The sequence below is a fragment of the Coregonus clupeaformis genome, unplaced genomic scaffold (assembly GCF_020615455.1).
Source record: "Coregonus clupeaformis isolate EN_2021a unplaced genomic scaffold, ASM2061545v1 scaf0337, whole genome shotgun sequence".
Taxonomy (NCBI): domain Eukaryota; kingdom Metazoa; phylum Chordata; class Actinopteri; order Salmoniformes; family Salmonidae; genus Coregonus; species Coregonus clupeaformis.
Genome location: NW_025533792.1, coordinates 30,128 through 49,237, shown reverse-complemented (window position 1 = coordinate 49,237; position 19,110 = coordinate 30,128). Strand labels below are relative to the sequence as shown.

The following is a 19,110-nucleotide window of genomic DNA, read 5'->3' as shown; positions in this document are numbered from 1 at the left end:
GCGAGTGGCAGGAACAGGCCGGGCTGGGCTGGCGACGCGCACCGGAGGCTTGGTGCGAGGAGCAGGAACAGGCCGGGCCGGGCTGGCGACGCGCACCGGAGGCTTGGTGCGAGAAGCAGGAACAGGCCGGGCCGGGCTGTGGAGACGGATAGGAGGCCTGGAGTGAAGAGCTGCCACAACCCGTCCTGGCTGAATGCCTACCTTCACACACTCTGTGTGAGGCATCAGCACAGGACGTACAGGGCTGTGTACCCGTACTGGCATAACAGCACGTGACACTGGCGCAGGATATCCGGGACCGAGGAGAGGCACTGGAGGCCACGAGCGCTGAGCCGGCACACTCCGTCCTGGCTGCATGCCCACCTTCGCACGACACGTGCGGGGTGCTCGCACAGGACGTACCGGACTATGCCGGACCACTCGTGGCACAGTACGCAGCTCCGCATACCCCCGAACCTGCCCAGTCTCATGCTGCCATGCCTGAGTACGGGAGTTGGCTCTGCTCTCCATCCAGGCTCCGCCAACCTGCCTTCTGGCCCCCAAACCCGGTGGCCTCCTCTCCTAATCTCCCAATTCGCCCTGTGGCAGCCTCCTGCTGCCCAGTCGCCCATGCCGTGTGCCCCCCCCTAAAGAATTTTTGGGGTTGCCTCTCGTCCGTCCGACGACGACACTGTTGACGCCGTTGCTCCTCTCTCGCCAGGGCCTTAACCTTAGCCCATGGCCCTTTTCCCCCGAGCATGTCCTCCCAGGACCACAATTGGCCCACCTGGGCCATCGCCAACCTCTCCAGCTCCTTACCCGGCGCTTCCTCCCATGTCCAGGCTGCCTGCTCCTGGACACGCTGCTTGGTCCTGGTATGGTGGGATCTTCTGTCACGATCGTTGAATGAGGAGGACCAAGGTGCAGCGTGAAATTCGTACATCTTATTTTATTAAGTGCACAAACACAATAAACAAAACAATAAACGAATAACGTGACGTCCTAGGTTAAACAACCAACACGGAACAAACCAAAAGGAACAAGATCCCACAACTACTGTGGGTAAACTGGCTGCTTAAGTATAGCTCCCAATCAGAGACAACAAGCAACAGCTGATACTCGTTGCCTCTGATTGAGAACCATACTGGCCAACATAGAAAACACAACTCTAGAATACCGACATAGAACAAGAACACATAGAATCTACACACCCTGGCTCAACATATAGAGTCCCCAGAGCCAGGGTGTGACACGATGGAGCATGAGTAATCGCTGTCCTGATATCAAGAAGCTATTTTCGGTCATAAGAGACGGTGGCAGAAACATTATGTACAAAATAAGTTACAAACACACACAATAGCACAATTGGTTAGGAGCCTGTAAAACGGCAGCCATCTCCTTCGGCGCAATTCTATATATTTAGCTATAGTCATGGAGACTTCACACGTCACCACCCACTGATGGCAGATAGCATATAGCAGCAACACGTCACCACCCACTGATGGCAGATAGCATATAGCAGCAACACGTCACCACCCACTGATGGCAGATAGCATATCCAGTAAGCTGAACAAAAATAAAAATGCAACATACAGTTCACATAAGGAAATCAGTCAATTTAAATAAATTCATTAGGCTGGGAATAGAGATATGCCATATAGGCTGGGGAGCCAGGCCCACCCACTTGGCAGCCAGGCCCACCCACTTGGCAGTCAGGCCCACCCACTTGGCAGTCAGGCCCACCCACTTGGCAGCCAGGCCCACACACTTGGCAGCCAGGCCCACCCACTTGGCAGCCAGGCCCACCCACTTGGCAGCCAGGCCCACCCACTTGGCAGCCAGGCCCACCCACTTGGCTGCCAGGCCCACCCACTTGGCAGCCAGGCCCACCCACTTGGCAGCCAGGCCCACCCACTTGGCTGCCAGGCCCACCCATTTGGCAGCCAGGCCCACCCACTTGACCCAGCCAATCAGAATGAGTTTTCCCAACAAAAGGGCTTTATTACAGACACAAATACTCCTCAGCACCCCCCCGTACCCCCCTCCTCAGCACCCCCCGTACCCCCCCCTCCTCAGCACCCCCGTACCCCCTCCTCAGCACTCCCCGTACCCCCCCTCCTCAGCACCCCCCGTACCCCCCTCCTCAGCACCCCCCGTACCCCCCTCCTCAGCACCCCCGTACCCCCCTCCTCAGCACCCCCCCGTACCCCCCCTCCTCAGCACCCCCGTACCCCCCCCTCCTCAGCACTCCCCCGTACCCCCCTCCTCAGCACCCCCGTACCCCCCTCCTCAGCACCCCCCGTACCCCCCTCCTCAGCACCCCCCTGCACCCCCTCCTCAGCACTCCCCCGTACCCCCCCCTCCTCAGCACCCCCCCGTCCCCCCTCCACTAAACACATTTGTGCCCAACATTTTGAGAGAAATAAGCTTTTTGTGCATATGGAACATTTCTGGGATCTTTTATTTCAGCTCATGAAACACGGGACCAACACTTTACATGTTGCATTAATTTTTTAGTTTAGTTTAGATAGATACTCATGGTAATGGCAATCAGTAATTGATGAACAGCAGTGTAGTAGTAATAATGAATCCAACCAATAATCATTTCAGCAGCAGAGTAGGTGTGAGGAGAAACAGTCGTTTTTAGCCATTGAAAATGTCTGGGATTTTTTATTTTTTATTTCAGCTCATGAAACATTTGCGTTTATATTTTTGTTACACCCACTGATGGAAACCTTTGTAGATTTGTAATGCACTCTACTTAAATCTGCTTGCCAGAGCAGTGCTCTCTCATTTCCCTCCTTCAACCCCCCAACCCACACACAAACAAGGTGTATTGATTGTACTGCTGCACTAATTATCTGGCCTGGCCTTGCATGGCTCTCTCTGCATGTCTCTCCGGGCTAAATCAGCACTCTGATCACAATGTCCCAATCACAGAAGAATAGCATCTCAATGGTCCCAATGGCCTGTACAGAAAAAAAAAAACACATCATCGTGGTCACAATATTATTTTCATCTGACCAGTACCAGACAAAACCGGTCATCTGCCTTGGAATGTGTGCTCGCCATGCCAGTGTGTGGGCGAGAGGAGAATTCTCTGCGTCCTGCTCTGTTACCATCTGTGCCCCGAGCAACAGACCTGGTTTCCAATACTATTTGAAATCTTTCAAATACTTTGAACGTTTGCTTTAGCCTGCCTGGAAAGCCAGATGGGTGGGGGTTTGTCCTGTTGGGACTTTTCTATTGGTTCCATTGCAACGGGCAAAGCTCAATCGGACAACCCCCAAGCATTTAAAATGATTTCAAATAGTATTTGAACCCAGGTCTGCCAGGCAGGCAGGGAGGCCACTGAGTCTCTCTGAATCCATTCCTATGGAGGCACAACAACCTGTCTTTCATAACATCTTGTTTGTGTTATTGGCGTGTTAGTCATACAAATAAGATGTATATATATATATATATATATATATATATATATATATATATATATATGTATGTATGTATGTATGTATGTATGTATGTATGTATGTATATATATATATATATATATGTGTGTGTATATATATATATATATATATATATATATATATATATTGTGACGTCACGAGAGGCTACACAGCTTTCAGCGGGGTTGCTCAAGTAGTGCAAGGAGACAAGGTTCAAACAAACCAAGGATTTTATTATAGGTCTTGGGAAATTAACGAAAATATAACAAAATTCTGTTCTCTTGTGGCTCTTTAAGGGTTAACAGTTCAGGGATGTCTCTTCCACATCCAAAATCATAATTCTCACTCGCTCAGATAACTTTTCCCCAGCCTTACTGTAGTCCACGTTGCAGCTAGTGGCCAACCCAGCAAAAAGTCCTTCCAAATGTCTCTCACGTATTTCCACAGGTGCATATATCCAAAGGTGAGTATCTCCCAAAGGTAAGTATCTCCAAATCCTTATATTCCTCATGGAAGTGGACGTGCAGCACTCTTGTTCTCCAGAGAGCCCAGGTTGGAGACTGTGTCTCTTCCCTTCCCAAACCTTCAGCTCATCAGCTCCTCATTTGTTTCAGCTGCGTGGGAAGATTGGCCATAGAGGGGTGGAGTTCCCGACCATACCAGCAGATGGAGCCATAGCTGTCTGGGTTTGCAGCCACCTCAGGGGGATGTAACGTCCCTCCAGGACACAGCCTCTCGTGACATCACACATCCCCCTCCTCGGGACCGACGCCCTCGTCGGGTAAAGGCAGCGAAGAAGGCATCACGCCGGGAGAGGGCGTCCGCATTGCCGTGGTGCTTGCCAGACTGCTCTCTCTTCAACTCCTCCAACTCTAGGACCAGGGACTCAGCCTCCTGTTGTCTCTCCTTGAGTTTCTTACTGAACGCATCAGCCTTGGTTTTAGCAGAGTTTAGCTTCTGTTGAGCAGCTTTCAGTTCCTTCTCTCTCTCTGCCTCCGCATTCTTCATCTTGTTCTCCAACACCTTGTACTTCTCCTCTGCCTTCTTCTGGACCTCCTTACTACTGCGCAGGGTCTCCTCACACTCCTCGATGGTCCTGCGCAGCCTCTCCAGCTCCTCCTGTTGCTTAGGGAAGGAGCTCTGTTGGAGTTTAGCCTGGAGGATATCTAACTCTTCTGTCTTCATGTCTAACTGTTGCTTTAACAAACGATACCTCTCAGCGGTCCCCTTCAGACCAGACAGTTCTTTGTCCAGATTCTGTAGCTCCGTCTCTGTGTCGGTCTGGGCACCTGCCATCCCTATCAGAGCCCGGGCGGGAGTGAGTAACTCGGAGGATTGCACCGAGCCTTCCCAGGATGAGTCTTGCCTCTCCGTTTCCGAGGTACTCGGGTTATCCTCTCCTGAGACTCTCTCCAGAGTGGGTAAAAGGCTGGGCAGTCTCGGCCCAATTAGGACAGGGACGGGAGGGAATCAACCACCCCCCGCCGTCGTGTGTATGGTTCCCCGTGTGCTGGTCATTGTAAGTTCAGTAATGGGGTATTCTCTGGTGTCCCCATGGACACAGGAAACTGGGAGGACTTTCCCCGGGGTCAGACACGTTGGGCCCACCAAATCCTTACGCACCAGGGTGGCCCGGCTACCAGAATCCAGTAAGGCCTCCACATCATGGTGATTCACAGTTACCGGGCAGGTGGGGGTCGATCTGGGCCGCCATCTACGACTCCCAAGAGCGAGGCAAAACGGTGTGTGGGTGCTGAGCTGGAGGACTCCGCAGTGGGCATAGGTTCATCGGCTGGTTTCCCACACTGCCAGGAGATATGTCCCATCTCCCCACACCGGTAACACTGTCGAAGTTTCCCCCCTCCTGGTGTACTCTTCTTGGACCCGCCTGGTTTCTGGCTCCCCTGGAGCCGGGATAAGTCCTGACGTGGCTGGGTTCGAGACCTTGGGGTCCTTTGGACGGGTTCTTCCCATTTGGGGTGGGGCCGCACTCCTGGGGTCTTTTCGGGAAGCATTCAGCATCTCCGCTGTGGCCTGGTACTTTTCCACAGCTTCCACGGTCAGATCAGCCGTGGTCAAGGCCTGTTGACTGATGAACCGTTTTGCCTCATAAGGCAGGGGGCGCGTAAGGTAACGATCCACCACAACGGCCTCCACCACCGCCGCTGCTGTATTCCTCTGCGGATCCAGCCATTTCCTTGCGATTCGGACAAGTTCATGCATCTGCGCCCGAGGAGGTTGGTCTGGTTGGAAGGTCCAGCTGTGAAAGCGCTGGGCCATACCAAACTTTGTGAGTCCATATCTGCTGAGGGATCTCAGACTTCAGGGCATCATAGTCAGTAACCTGGTCAAGGCCCAGGTCCCGGACAGCATTCAGCGATTCCCCTGTTAGAAAGGGGGGCTAACAGACCAACCCACTGTTGCTTGGGCCAGGCTTCCCTAGTGGCCGTGGCCTCAAATGCATGCAGGTATGCCTCAATGTCATCGGTAGCTCCCATCTTAGATATAAAGTCACTTGCCTTTATTGGGCGGGTATTTTGGACCACCCTCTGTCTCTGCAACTGCAATTCCTCTGCCTTCAGAAGGTTGGCTTTCTTTTGCTCCTCCAAGAGAGCCACGTTTGCTTGCATCTGGGCTTGCTGGCCAGCAACAAGGGCTTTCAATATGTCCTCCATTTCAGTCGGGCGGGGAGCCTACGGCCAACTTGGAAAACTGGGTGATCAAACCTTCGGTATCCTCCTCTGACATGCACTATTAACGCTTGAGCGTGCCCGCATTCTCCACCATCTGTGACGTCACGAGAGGCTACACAGCTTTCAGCGGGGTTGCTCAAGTAGTGCAAGGAGACAAGGTTCAAACAAACCAAGGATTTTATTATAGGTCTTGGGAAATTAACGAAAATATAACAAAATTCTGTTCTCTTGTGGCTCTTTAAGGGTTAACAGTTCAGGGATGTCTCTTCCACATCCAAAATCATAATTCTCACTCGCTCAGATAACTTTTCCCCAGCCTTACTGTAGTCCACGTTGCAGCTAGTGGCCAACCCAGCAAAAAGTCCTTCCAAATGTCTCTCACGTATTTCCACAGGTGCATATATCCAAAGGTGAGTATCTCCCAAAGGTAAGTATCTCCAAATCCTTATATTCCTCATGGAAGTGGACGTGCAGCACTCTTGTTCTCCAGAGAGCCCAGGTTGGAGACTGTGTCTCTTCCCTTCCCAAACCTTCAGCTCATCAGCTCCTCATTTGTTTCAGCTGCGTGGGAAGATTGGCCATAGAGGGGTGGAGTTCCCGACCATACCAGCAGATGGAGCCATAGCTGTCTGGGTTTGCAGCCACCTCAGGGGGATGTAACGTCCCTCCAGGACACAGCCTCTCGTGACATCACAATATATATATATATATATATATATAAAACATATGGGGGTTTGGAAATGATGCAGACAATTACATTGATGGAAGTTACAATCTATCTGCAATATTAAAGCTGATCTACCCCTCAAAAAAAAAAAAAAAATGATTTTAGCCATTATCAGATACTTTTTTATGTTTTGCTAATTGCAAATAGTGTTTTAATGTTATGTATTCATATATTGTAACATATTACATTTTGCAGCTATTTTCTGTCAGCGCTTTAATTGAAAATACCTATATTTACAAGTGTAAGGCCGGGATTCAGGAAATTGCCTTTAAAAGCCCAATGCATATAACTCGTGATAGGATTGAATATTGGCCTTAGTTGACCCTCTGACCTTACATCAAACGAACGCTTATTAGTTGTCCTATCTCCTAGACTTTACATTTCAGATCCTTTACGATCTGAATAAATTTCCATGATGAGAATCTCAGCTGTGTAATGTGCCCTGTACAATGACATGCCAGTGGATTGGGGACCTGTCTAATAACAGGCGATTGGTAATCAATAACTAGCTGAGGAGTCTGTCACTGCTGACATTTGTGTGTCACAGAGGACCCTCGACCAATGACATTTCAGGACCACAGGTCTCCGGGGAGGATTGTTGTAAATGAGACTCCTGGCTCTCTCTTCCTAAACATCGGCCACTGGGCTGAGGTAAATCCTGCAAATCAAATCAAATCAAAAGTTATTTGTCACATACATGTGTTTAGCAGATGTTATAGCGTGTGTAGCGAAATGCTTGTGCTTCTAGCTCCGACAGTGCAGTAATATCTAACAATTTCAACAACATATATCCAATACACACAAAACTAGTAAGGAATGGGATTTAAGAATATATACATATATGGACTAGCAATGACAGAGAGGCATGGACTAAGATACAGTAGAATATTATAGAATAGAATGCAGTATATACATATGAGATGAGTAGTGCAAGATATGGAAGCATTATTAAAGTGGCTAGTGTTCAATTTCTTAAAGAGGCCAGTGATTTCAATAGGCAGCAGCAGCCTCTAATGTGCTAGTGATGACTATTTAACAGTCTGATGGCCTTGAGATAGAAGCTGTTTTTCAGTCTCTCGGTCCCAGCTTTGATGCACCTGTACTGACCTCGCCTTCTGGATGATAGCGGGGTGAACAGGCAGTGGCTCAGGTGGTTGATGTCCTTGATGATCTTTTTGGCCTTCCTGTGACATCGGGTGCTGTAGGTGTCCTGGAGGGCAGGTAGTTTGCCCCCGGTAATGTGTTCGGCAGACCGCACCACCCTCTGGAGAGCCCTGCGGTTGTGGAAGGTGCAGTTGCCGTACCAGGCGGTGATGTAGCCCGACAGGATGCTCTCAATTGTGCATCTGTAAAAGTTTGTGAGGGTCTTAGGGCCAAGCCACATTTCTTCAGCCTACTGAGGTTGAAGAGGCTCTGTTGCGCCTTCTTCACCACACTGTCTGCGTGGGTGGACCATTTCAGTTTGTCGGTGATGTGTACGCCAAGGAACTTGAAGCTTTCCACCTTCTCCACTGCGGTCCCGTCGATGTGAATAGGGGGGTGCACACTCTGCTGTTTCCTGAAGTCCACGATTATCTCCTTTGTTTTGTTGATGTTGAGTGAGAGGTTATTTTCCTGGCACCACACTCCCAGAGCCCTCACCTCCTCCCTGTAGGCGGTCTCGTCATTGTTGGTAATCAAGCCTACTACTTACTTACTTACTTACTTTATTGTCCCCATGGGGAAATTTTGTTGCAGTGTCATGTACACATTTAAAGTGGCGTTAAATACAAAACAAGATTGACAATACAACTTTCAATAACAGTCACGCACCAATAAAAGTAGGAAATAAGAAATAAAACATTTAAAACATTTAAAACAAAGACTAGCCTGCTGGCCTTACGGGGTCAATGGGAACATTTTCCCGAGCTATTTAAGAGGGATATCACACCTGGCACAAATGATTGTCTCGTTCTATTTTTCCTGCTGAGGGGTGCCCTATACCTACGCCCAGAGGGGAGTAATTCTGTTGTGTCGTCTACAAACTTGATGATTGAGTTGGAGGCGTGCTTGGCCACGCAGTCATGGGTGAACAGGGAGTACAGGAGGGGGCTGAGCACGCACCCTAGTGGGGCCCCAGTGTTGAGGATCAGCGAAGTGGAGGTGTTGTTTTCTACCTTCACCCCCTGGGGGCGGCCCGTCAGGAAGTCCAGGACCCAGTTGCACAGGTCGGGGTTCAGACCCAGGGCCTCGAGCTTAATGATGAGCTTGGAGGGTACTATGGTGTTGAATACTGAGCTATAGTCAATGAACAGCATTCTTACATAGGTATTCCTCTTGTCCAGATGGGATAGGGCAGTGTGCAGTGTGATGGCGATTGCATCGTCTGTGGATCTATTGGGGTGGTAAGCAAATTGAAGTGGGTCTAGGGTGACAGGTAAGGTAGAGGTGATATGATCCTTGACTAGTCTCTCAAAGCACTTCATGATGACAGAGGTGAGTGCTACAGGGCGATAGTCATTTAGTTCAGTTCCCTTTGCTTTCTTGGGTACAGGAACAATGGTGGCCATCTTGAAGCATGTGGGAACAACAGACTGGGAAAGGGAGAGATTGAATATGTCCATGAACACATCAGCAAACTGGTCTGCGCATGCTCTGAGGATGCGGCTAGGGATGCCGTCTGGGCTGGCAGCCTTGCGGGGGTTAACATGCTTAAATGTCTTAATCAGGTCGGCCATGGAGAAGGAGAGGCCACAGTCCTTGGTAGTGGGCCTCGTCGGTGGCACTGTGTTATTCTCAAAGCGGCCGAAGAAGGTGTTTAGCTTGTCTGGAAGCGAGACGTCGGTGTCGGCGACGTGGCTGGTTTTCTTTTTGTAATCCGTGATTGTCTGCAGACCCTGCCACATATGTCTCGTGTCTGAGCCATTGAATTGCGACTCCACTTTGTCTCTATACTGATGTTTTGCCAGTTTAATTGCCTTGCGGAGTGAGTAGCTACACTGTCTGTATTCTGCCATATTCCCAGTCACCTTGCCATGGTTGAATGCGGTGGTTGGTGCTTTCAGATTGGCGCGAGTGCTGCCATCTATCCACGGTTTCTGGTTAGGGTAGGTTTTAATAGTCACAGTGGGCACAACATCACCTATACACTTCCTGATAAACTCAGTCACCGTTTCAGTGTATATGTCTAAATTATTTTCGGAAGTTATGGAACATATCCCAGTCCGCGTGATCAAAACAATCTTGAAGCGTGGATTCCGATTGGTCAGACCAGCGTTGAATAGTCCTTAGCACAGGAACTTCCTGTTTGAGTTTCTGCCTATAGGAAGGGAGAAGCAAAATGGAGTCGTGGTCAGATTTGCCGAAAGGAGGGCGGGGGAGGGCCTTATAATGATCCAGGAAGTTCGAATAGCAATGGTCGAGGATTTTAGCAGCGCGAGTACAACAGTCGATATGTTGATAGAACTTCGGCAGCCTAGTCCTCAAATTTGCTTTGTTAAAATCCCCGGCTACAATAAATGCAGCCTCAGGATATGTGGTTTCTTGTTTCCATAAAGTCCAATGAAGTTCTTTGAGGGCCGTCGTGGTATCGGCTTGAGGGGGAATATACACGGCTGTGACTATAACCGAAGAAAATTATCTTGGGAGGTAAATTTGATTGTGAGTTATTCTAGGTCGGGTGAACAAAAGGACTCGAGTTCCTGTATGTTACTACAATTACACCATGAGTCGTTAATCATGAAACACACACCTCCGCCCTTCTGCTTCCCAGAGAGATTTATTCCTGTCTGTGCGATGAACTGAGAACCCATCTGGCTGGACCGATTTCGACAGAATATCCCCAGAGAGCCATGTTTCCGTGAAACAGAGGATGTTACAGGCCTTGATGTCTCTCTGGAAAGAAATCCTTGCCCGGAGTTCGTCGACTTTGTTAACCAAAGACTGAACATTAGTGAGTAGTATACTTGGAAGCGGTGGGTGGTGTGCGCGCCTCCTAAGTCGGACCAGCAGGCTGCTCCGAGTGCCTCTCCTCCGCCAGCGATGTTTTGGGTCAGCCGCTGGAATCGGTTCAGTTGCCCCGGGGAGAGCAAACAAAGGATCTGCTTCGGGAAAGTCATATTCCTGGTCGTAATGCTGGCGAGTTACCGCCGCTCTGATATCCAATAGTTTTCCCCGGCTGTATGTAATGATACAAAACACTTTCTTAGCTAATAATGTAAAAAATAATACATAAAAAGGTCTTGGGGACCTTCAATGCTGCAGAAATTTTTTGGTACCCTTTCCCAGATCTGTGCCTCGACACAATCCTGTCTCGGAGCTCTTTGCACAATTCCTTCGACCTCATGGCTTGTTTTTATAGACAGGTGTGTGCCTTTCCAAATCATGTCCAACTAATTGACTCCAATCAAGTTGTAGAAACGTCTCAAGGATGATCAATGGAAACAGGATGCAACTGAGCTCAATTTCGAGTCTCATAGCAAAGGGTCTGCATACTTATGCAAATAAGGTATTTCAGTTATACATTTTTAATGAATTAACAAAAAATTCAAAAAAACGGTTTTCGCTTTCTCAATTATGGGTATTGTGTGTAGATTGATGAGGCTTTTTAATTTTTTATTTTAGAATAAGGCTGTAACATAACAAAATGTGAAAAAAGTCAAGTGGTATGAATACTTTCCTAATGCACCGTATATGAATTCATCAAATGGTTAAACATGCAGACAGACACACTTTTAAAGTCTAATGAGTTGCATCATCTTGTTGTCCCCAGCCCATCCCAGCCCTCATCACCCCTCCCACCCCATCCCAACCCCAGCCCATATTATTCCCTGTTCCACCCCTCATCACCCCTCCCACCCCATCCCAAACCCAGCCCATATCATTCCCTTTAAGCCCTGCAGCCCCAGTCCTCTGTGCCACGCTCTCACCCCTCCTCCCCCTCCTCCCCCTGCCACGCTCTCACCCCTCCTCCCCCTCCCCCTGCCACGCTCTCTCCCCTCCTCCCCCTCCTCCCCCTGCCACGCTCTCTCCCCTCCTCCCCCTCCTCCCCCTGCCATGCTCTCTCCCCTCCTCCCCCTCCTCCCCCTGCCACGCTCTCTCCCCTCCTCCCCCTGCCACGCTCTCTCCCCCTCCTCCCTCCTCCCCTGCCACGCTCTCTCCCCTCCTCCCCTCCTCCCCCTGCCATGCTCTCTCCCCTCCTCCCCTCCTCCCCCTGCCACGCTCTCTCCCCTCCTCCCCCTCCTCCCCTGCCACGCTCTCTCCCTTCCTCCCCCTGCCATGCTCTCTCCTCCTCCCCCTCCTCCCCCCTGCCACGCTCTCTCCCCTCCTCCCCCTGCCACGCTCTCTCCCTCCTCCCCCTCCTCCCCCTGCCACGCTCTCTCCCTCCTCCCCCTTCCTCCCCCTGCCACGCTCTCTCCCTCCTCCCCCTCCTCCCCCTGCCATGCTCTCTCCCTCCTCCCCTCCTCCCCCTGCCACGCTCTCTCCCTCCTCCCCTGCCACGCTCTCTCCCTCCTCCTCCCCCTCCTCCCCCTGCCACGCTCTCTCCCCTCCTCCCCCTGCCACGCCTCTCCCCTCCTCCCCCTCCTCCCCCTGCCACGCTCTCTCCCCTCCTCCCCCTCCTCCCCATGCCACGCTCTCACCCTTCCATTCTACCATAAAGGCTTGATTGGTGAAGTACCACCCAATCTGCTTCAGTTTGAGCCCATCCCCCTCTTTGGCATTGTCTCCTCCTCTTCCCCTCCTCTTCCCCTCCTCTGTTCTACTTCAGAGCTGGCTGCCAGGAAACAGGGCTTAGTCACCTTCATACTGTGTCACCACCACCACCATCTGCCAGTTCCCCCCCAGGGCACCAGCCAGGTGCTGGGCACAACGCTCTCACCCCTCCTCCCCCGTGCCACGCTCTCACCCCTCCTCCCCCGTGCCACACTCTCACCTGTCCTGCCACACTCTCACCTCTCCTGCCACACTCTCACCCCTCCTCCCCCGTCTCACCCCTGTGATGCTCTCTCACCCCAGCCCCCTGCCACGCTCTCACCTCTCCTGCCATAACCCCTCCTCCCCCCGTCTCACCCCCGTGATGCTCTCTCACCCCAGCCCCCTCGCTACAACACCACTCCCTACAGGGCCCTGCCCTGCCGTGCCAACTGTTGATCACTACGCACACACCTCCAGATTGTCTCATTCATTGGGGAGCAGGCTGACAGTGCTTACTGGTGACTGTGTTGTCCACTGGAGGGTTGTTTGTTGGGCTGTTGTGAGTGTTCGATCCCTCCCTCTGCTTTCTACAGCAGGAGACTGACAGCGCTGTTCTCTCCTCCCTCCTCCCTGCCTACCTCTGTTCCAGGTCTCCCGGGCATGGGGCCCCAGAGGAACAGCCTTCCTCCCTCTGTTCTCTACAGGTTTTGGATGTAGGGCTATTTTGAGCTGTCTCCACCCTCCCTCTGCTCTCTACAGTAGGAGTTCTGTCTTCTCCTCCCCCTTTCTGTCTGTTCCAGGTCCCCAGAGGCAGGGTCTCCAGGGTCTCCAGGGTCTCCAGGGTCCCCAGAGGCAGGGTCTCCAGGGTCTCCAGAGGCAGGGTCCCCAGAGGCAGGGTCTCCAGGGTCTCCAGGGTCTCCAGGGTCTCCAGGGTCTCCAGAGGCAGGGTCTCCAGGGTCTCCAGGGTCTCCAGGGTCTCCAGGGTCTCCAGGGTCTCCAGAGGCAGGGTCTCCAGGGTCTCCAGGGTCTCCAGGGTCTCCAGGGTCTCCAGGGTCTCCAGGGTCTCCAGGGTCCCCAGAGGCAGGGTCTCCAGAGGCAGGGTCTCCAGAGGCAGGGTCTCCAGGGTCTCCAGAGGCAGGGTCCCCAGAGGCAGGGTCTCCAGGGTCTCCAGGGTCTCCAGGGTCTCCAGGGTCTCCAGAGGCAGGGTCTCCAGGGTCTCCAGAGGCAGGGTCTCCAGGGTCTCCAGAGGCAGGGTCTCCAGGGTCTCCAGAGGCAGGGTCCCCAGAGGCAGGGTCCCCAGGGTCTCCAGAGGCAGGGTCTCCAGGGTCTCCAGAGGCAGGGTCTCCAGGGTCTCCAGGGTCTCCAGGGTCTCCAGGGTCTCCAGGGTCTCCAGAGGCAGGGTCTCCAGGGTCTCCAGAGGCAGGGTCTCCAGAGTCTCCAGGGTCTCCAGGGTCTCCAGGGTCTCCAGGGTCTCCAGGGTCCCCAGAGGCAGGGTCTCCAGGGTCTCCAGGGTCTCCAGAGGCAGGGTCTCCAGGGTCTCCAGGGTCTCCAGGGTCTCCAGGGTCCCCAGGGGCAGGGTCTCCAGGGTCTCCAGGGTCTCCAGAGGCAGGGTCTCCAGAGGCAGGGTCTCCAGGGTCTCCAGAGGCAGGGTTCCCAGGTTCTCCAGGGTCTCCAGGGTCTCCAGAGGCAGGGTCCCCAGAGGCAGGGTCCCCAGGGTCTCCAGGGTCTCCAGAGGCAGGGTCCCCAGAGGCAGGGTCCCCAGGGTCTCCAGAGGCAGGGTCCCCAGAGGCAGGGTCCCCAGGGTCTCCAGAGGCAGGGTCCCCAGAGGCAGGGTCCCCAGAGGCAGGGTCCCCAGGGTCTCCAGAGGCAGGGTCTCCAGAGGCAGGGTCCCCAGGGTCTCCAGAGGCAGGGTCCCCAGAGGCAGGGTCCCCAGGGTCTCCAGGGTCTCCAGAGGCAGGGTCCCCAGGGTCTCCAGGGTCTCCAGAGGCAGGGTCCCCAGAGGCAGGGTCCCCAGGGTCTCCAGAGGCAGGGTCCCCAGAGGCAGGGTCCCCAGGGTCTCCAGGGTCTCCAGGGTCTCCAGGGTCTCCAGAGGCAGGGTCCCCAGGGTCTCCAGGGTCTCCAGGGTCCCCAGAGGCAGGGTCTCCAGAGGCAGGGTCCCCAGAGGCAGGGTGTCCAGGGTCTCCAGGGTCTCCAGGGTCCCCAGAGGCAGGGTCTCCAGAGGCAGGGTCCCCAGAGGCAGGGTCCCCAGGGTCTCCAGAGGCAGGGTCCCCAGAGGCAGGGTCACCAGGGTCTCCAGGGTCTCCAGGGTCTCCAGAGGCAGGGTCCCCAGAGGCAGGGTCCCCAGGGTCTCCAGAGGCAGGGTCCCCAGAGGCAGGGTCCCCAGGGTCTCCAGGGTCTCCAGGGTCTCCAGAGGCAGGGTCCCTAGGGTCTCCAGGGTCTCCAGGGTCTCCAGAGGCAGGGTCCCCAGGGTCTCCAGGGTCTCCAGGGTCTCCAGAGGCAGGGTCCCCAGAGGCAGGGTCTCCAGGGTCTCCAGAGTCAGGGTCCCCAGGGTCTCCAGGGTCTCCAGGGTCTCCAGGGTCTCCAGGGTCTCCAGAGGCAGGGTCCCCAGGGTCTCCAGGGTCTCCAGGGTCTCCAGAGGCAGGGTCTCCAGAGGCAGCGTCTCCAGAGGCAGGGTCTCCAGGGTCTCCAGAGGCAGGGTCTCCAGAGGCAGGGTCCCCAGGGTCTCCAGAGGCAGGGTCTCCAGGGTCTCCAGAGGCAGGGTCCCCAGGGTCTCCAGGGTCTCCAGGGTCTCCAGAGGCAGGGTCTCCAGGGTCTCCAGAGGCAGGGTCTCCAGAGGCAGGGTCCCCAGAGGCAGGGTCTCCAGGGTCCCCAGAGGCAGGGTCTCCAGAGGCAGGGTCTCCAGAGGCAGGGTCTCCAGGGTCTCCAGAGGCAGGGTCCCCAGAGGCAGGGTCTCCAGGGTCTCCAGGATCTCCAGGGTCTCCAGAGGCAGGGTCTCCAGGGTCTCCAGAGGCAGGGTCCCCAGAGGCAGGGTCTCCAGGGTCTCCAGGGTCTCCAGGGTCTCCAGGGTCTCCAGAGGCAGGGTCTCCAGGGTCTCCAGGGTCCCCAGGGTCTCCATGGTCCCCAGGGTCTCCAGGGTCTCCAGGGTCTCCAGGGTCTCCAGAGGCAGGGTCTCCAGAGGCAGGGTCTCCAGAGGCAGGGTCTCCAGGGTCTCCAGGGTCCCCAGAGGCAGGGTCTCCAGGGTCTCCAGAGGCAGGGTCTCCAGGGTCTCCAGAGGCAGGGTCTCCAGGGTCTCCAGAGGCAGGGTCCCCAGAGGCAGGGTCCCCAGGGTCTCCAGGGTCTCCAGGGTCTCCAGAGGCAGGGTCCCCAGGGTCTCCAGGGTCTCCAGGGTCCCCAGAGGCAGGGTCTCCAGAGGCAGGGTCCCCAGAGGCAGGGTCCCCAGGGTCTCCAGAGGCAGGGTCCCCAGGGTCTCCAGGGTCTCCAGGGTCTCCAGAGGCAGGGTCCCCAGGGTCTCCAGGGTCTCCAGGGTCCCCAGAGGCAGGGTCTCCAGAGGCAGGGTCCCCAGAGGCAGGGTCCCCAGGGTCTCCAGAGGCAGGGTCCCCAGGGTCTCCAGGGTCTCCAGGGTCTCCAGAGGCAGGGTCCCCAGGGTCTCCAGGGTCTCCAGGGTCCCCAGAGGCAGGGTCTCCAGAGGCAGGGTCCCCAGAGGCAGGGTCTCCAGGGTCTCCAGAGGCAGGGTCCCCAGGGTCTCCAGGGTCTCCAGGGTCTCCAGAGGCAGGGTCCCCAGGGTCTCCAGGGTCTCCAGGGTCTCCAGAGGCAGGGTCCCCAGAGGCAGGGTCTCCAGGCTCTCCAGAGGCAGGGTCTCCAGAGGCAGGGTCCCCAGAGGCAGGGTCTCCAGAGGCAGGGTCTCCAGGGTCTCCAGAGGCAGGGTCTCCAGGGTCTCCAGGGTCTCCAGAGGCAGGGTCTCCAGAGGCAGGGTCTCCAGAGGCAGGGTCTCCAGAGGCAGGGTCCCCAGAGGCAGGGTCTCCAGGGTCCCCAGAGGCAGGGTCTCCAGAGGCAGGGTCTCCAGGGTCCCCAGAGGCAGGGTCTCCAGGGTCTCCAGGGTCTCCAGAGGCAGGGTCTCCAGAGGCAGGGTCTCCAGAGGCAGGGTCCCCAGGGTCTCCAGGGTCTCCAGGGTCCCCAGAGGCAGGGTCTCCAGAGGCAGGTTCTCCAGAGGCAGGGTCCCCAGGGTCTCCAGAGGCAGGGTCCCCAGAGGCAGGGTCTCCAGAGGAACAGCCTGCATGGAACCATTGCTTCTTGTTCCTTGAGAGAGAGAGAGACTCTGCCACCATCGTCACTGGGGCTGCTACTCTTATCCTAGAGTAATACCCTGTTACTACTGGTAAAGTACTGAAAAACAATACTACCCTGTTACTACCCCACAAGACATGCCACCAGAGGTCTCTTCACAGTCCCCAAGTCCAGAACAGACTATGGGCTCTACTACATAGAGCCATGACTAGGAGATATGAGGAGGAGATAGTTGGCGCCGGAGAAGATGGCTGCCGTTTTACAGCCCTCTAACCAATTGTACTATTATGTGTGTTTTTCCGCGTTATTTGTCATTTATTTTGTACATAATGTTTCTGCCATTGTCTCTTATAAACAAAAAGAGCTTCTGGATATCAGGACAGCGATTACTCACCTCGTATTGGACGAATAATTTTTCTTCAACGAGGCGGCCGCGAAGGATATCCTACAGACACCCGACAAAGCCCAAATCCCCGTCATTCGCATGAGGAAGAGACGGAGATATCGTGGACGTAGGTCGGGGTTCCTTGTAAGGATCCGACGGCGAGCGAGTAAACTGCCGCTCCCATCAATCCTATTAGCCAATCTTCAATCATTGGAAAATAAATTGGATGACCTAAGATTACAGTTATCCTACCAACGGGCCATTAAAAACTGTAATATCTTATGTTTCACCGAGTCGTTGCTGAACGACGACATGGATAACATACAGCTAGCGGGCTATACGCTACATCGGCAAGATAGAACGGTTGACTCCGGTAAGACAAGGGGTGGCGGTCTGTGTATATTTGTAAACAACAGCTGGTGCACAAAATCAAATACTAAGGAAGTCTCAAGGTTTTGCTCGCCTGAGGTAGAGTATCTTATGATAAGCTGTAGACCACACTATTTACCAAGAGAGTTTTCATCTATATTTTTCATAGCTGTCTATTTACCACCACAAACCAATGCTGGCGTTAAGATTGCACTGAATGAGTTGTATAAGGCCATAAATAAACAGGAAAACGCTCATCCAGAGGCAGCGCTCCTAGTGGCCGGGGTCTTTAATGCAGGGAAACTTAAATCCGTTCTACCTAATTTCTACCAGCATGTTAAATGTGCAACCAGAGGGAAAAAAAACTCTAGACCACCTTTACTCCACACACAGAGACGCATACAAAGCTCTCCCTCGCCCTCCATTTGGCAAATCTGACCATAACTCTATCCTCCTGATTCCTGCTTATAAGCAAAAACTAAAGCAGGAAGCACCAGTGACTCGGTTAATAAAAAAGTGGTCAGATGACGCAGATGCTAAGTTACAGGACTGTTTTGCTAGCACAGACTGGAACATGTTCCGGGATTCTTCAGATAGCATTGAGGAGTACACCACATCAGTCACTGGCTTCATCAATAAGTGCATTGATGATGTCGTCCCCACAGTGACCGTACATACATACCCCAACCAGAAGCCATGGATTACTGGCAACATCTGCACTGAGCTAAAGGGTAGAGCTGCTGCTTTCAAGGAGCGGGACTCTAACCCGGAAGCTTATAAGAAATCCCGCTATGCCCTCAGACGAACCATCAAACAGGCAAAGAGTCAATACAGGACTAAGATTGAATCGTACTACACCGGCTCTGACGCTCGTCAGATGTGGCAGGGCTTGAAAACTATTACAGACTACAAAGGGAAGCACAGCCGCGAGCTGCCCAGTGACACAAGACTTTCAGACGAGCTAAACCACTTCTATGCTCGCTTCGAGGCAAGCAACACTGAAGCATGCATGAGAGCACCAGCTGTTCTGGATGACTATGTGATCACGCTCTCCGTAGCCGATGTGAGTAAGACTTTTAAGCAGGTCAACATTCACAAGGCCGCAGGGCCAGACGGATTATCAGGACGTGTACTCCGAGCATGTGCTGACCAACTGGCAAGTGTCTTCACCGACATTTTCAACATGTCCCTGACTGAGTCTGTAATACCAACATGTTTCAAGCAGACCACCATAGTCCCCGTGCCCAAGAACACTAAGATAAATGCTGCCTAAATGACTACCGACCCGTAGCACTGACGTCTGTAGCCATGAAGTGCTTTGAAAGGCTGGTCATGGCTCACATCAACACTATTATCCCAGAAACCCTAGACCCACTCCAATTTGCATACCGCCCCAACAGATCCACAGATGATGCAATCTCTATTGCACTCCACACTGCCCTTTCCCACCTGGACAAGAGGAACACCTACGTGAGAATGCTATTCATTGACTACAGCTCAGCGTTCAACACCATAGTGCCCTCTAAGCTCATCACTAAGCTAAAGATCCTG

The 19,110-nt window shown here is 53.7% G+C and overlaps 1 protein-coding gene across 1 annotated transcript in view; it reads left to right on the top strand.

Moving 5' to 3' along the window:
* The window catches only part of LOC123484497 (collagen alpha-2(IV) chain-like), a gene marked incomplete at its 3' end in the record, with an annotated part of 149,804 nt that extends 133,030 nt beyond the window's left edge, over positions 1–16,774 (top strand). Inside the window, exons 3-7 of the mRNA XM_045214916.1 lie at positions 2,030–2,280; positions 12,595–12,822; positions 13,322–14,770; positions 14,827–14,975; positions 15,007–16,774. Coding sequence (XP_045070851.1) covers positions 2,030–2,280; positions 12,595–12,822; positions 13,322–14,770; positions 14,827–14,975; positions 15,007–16,774 — 3,845 coding nt within the window. The remainder of the gene's footprint in view (positions 1–2,029; positions 2,281–12,594; positions 12,823–13,321; positions 14,771–14,826; positions 14,976–15,006) is intronic.
* Between the last annotated feature and the right edge of the window lie 2,336 nt (positions 16,775–19,110).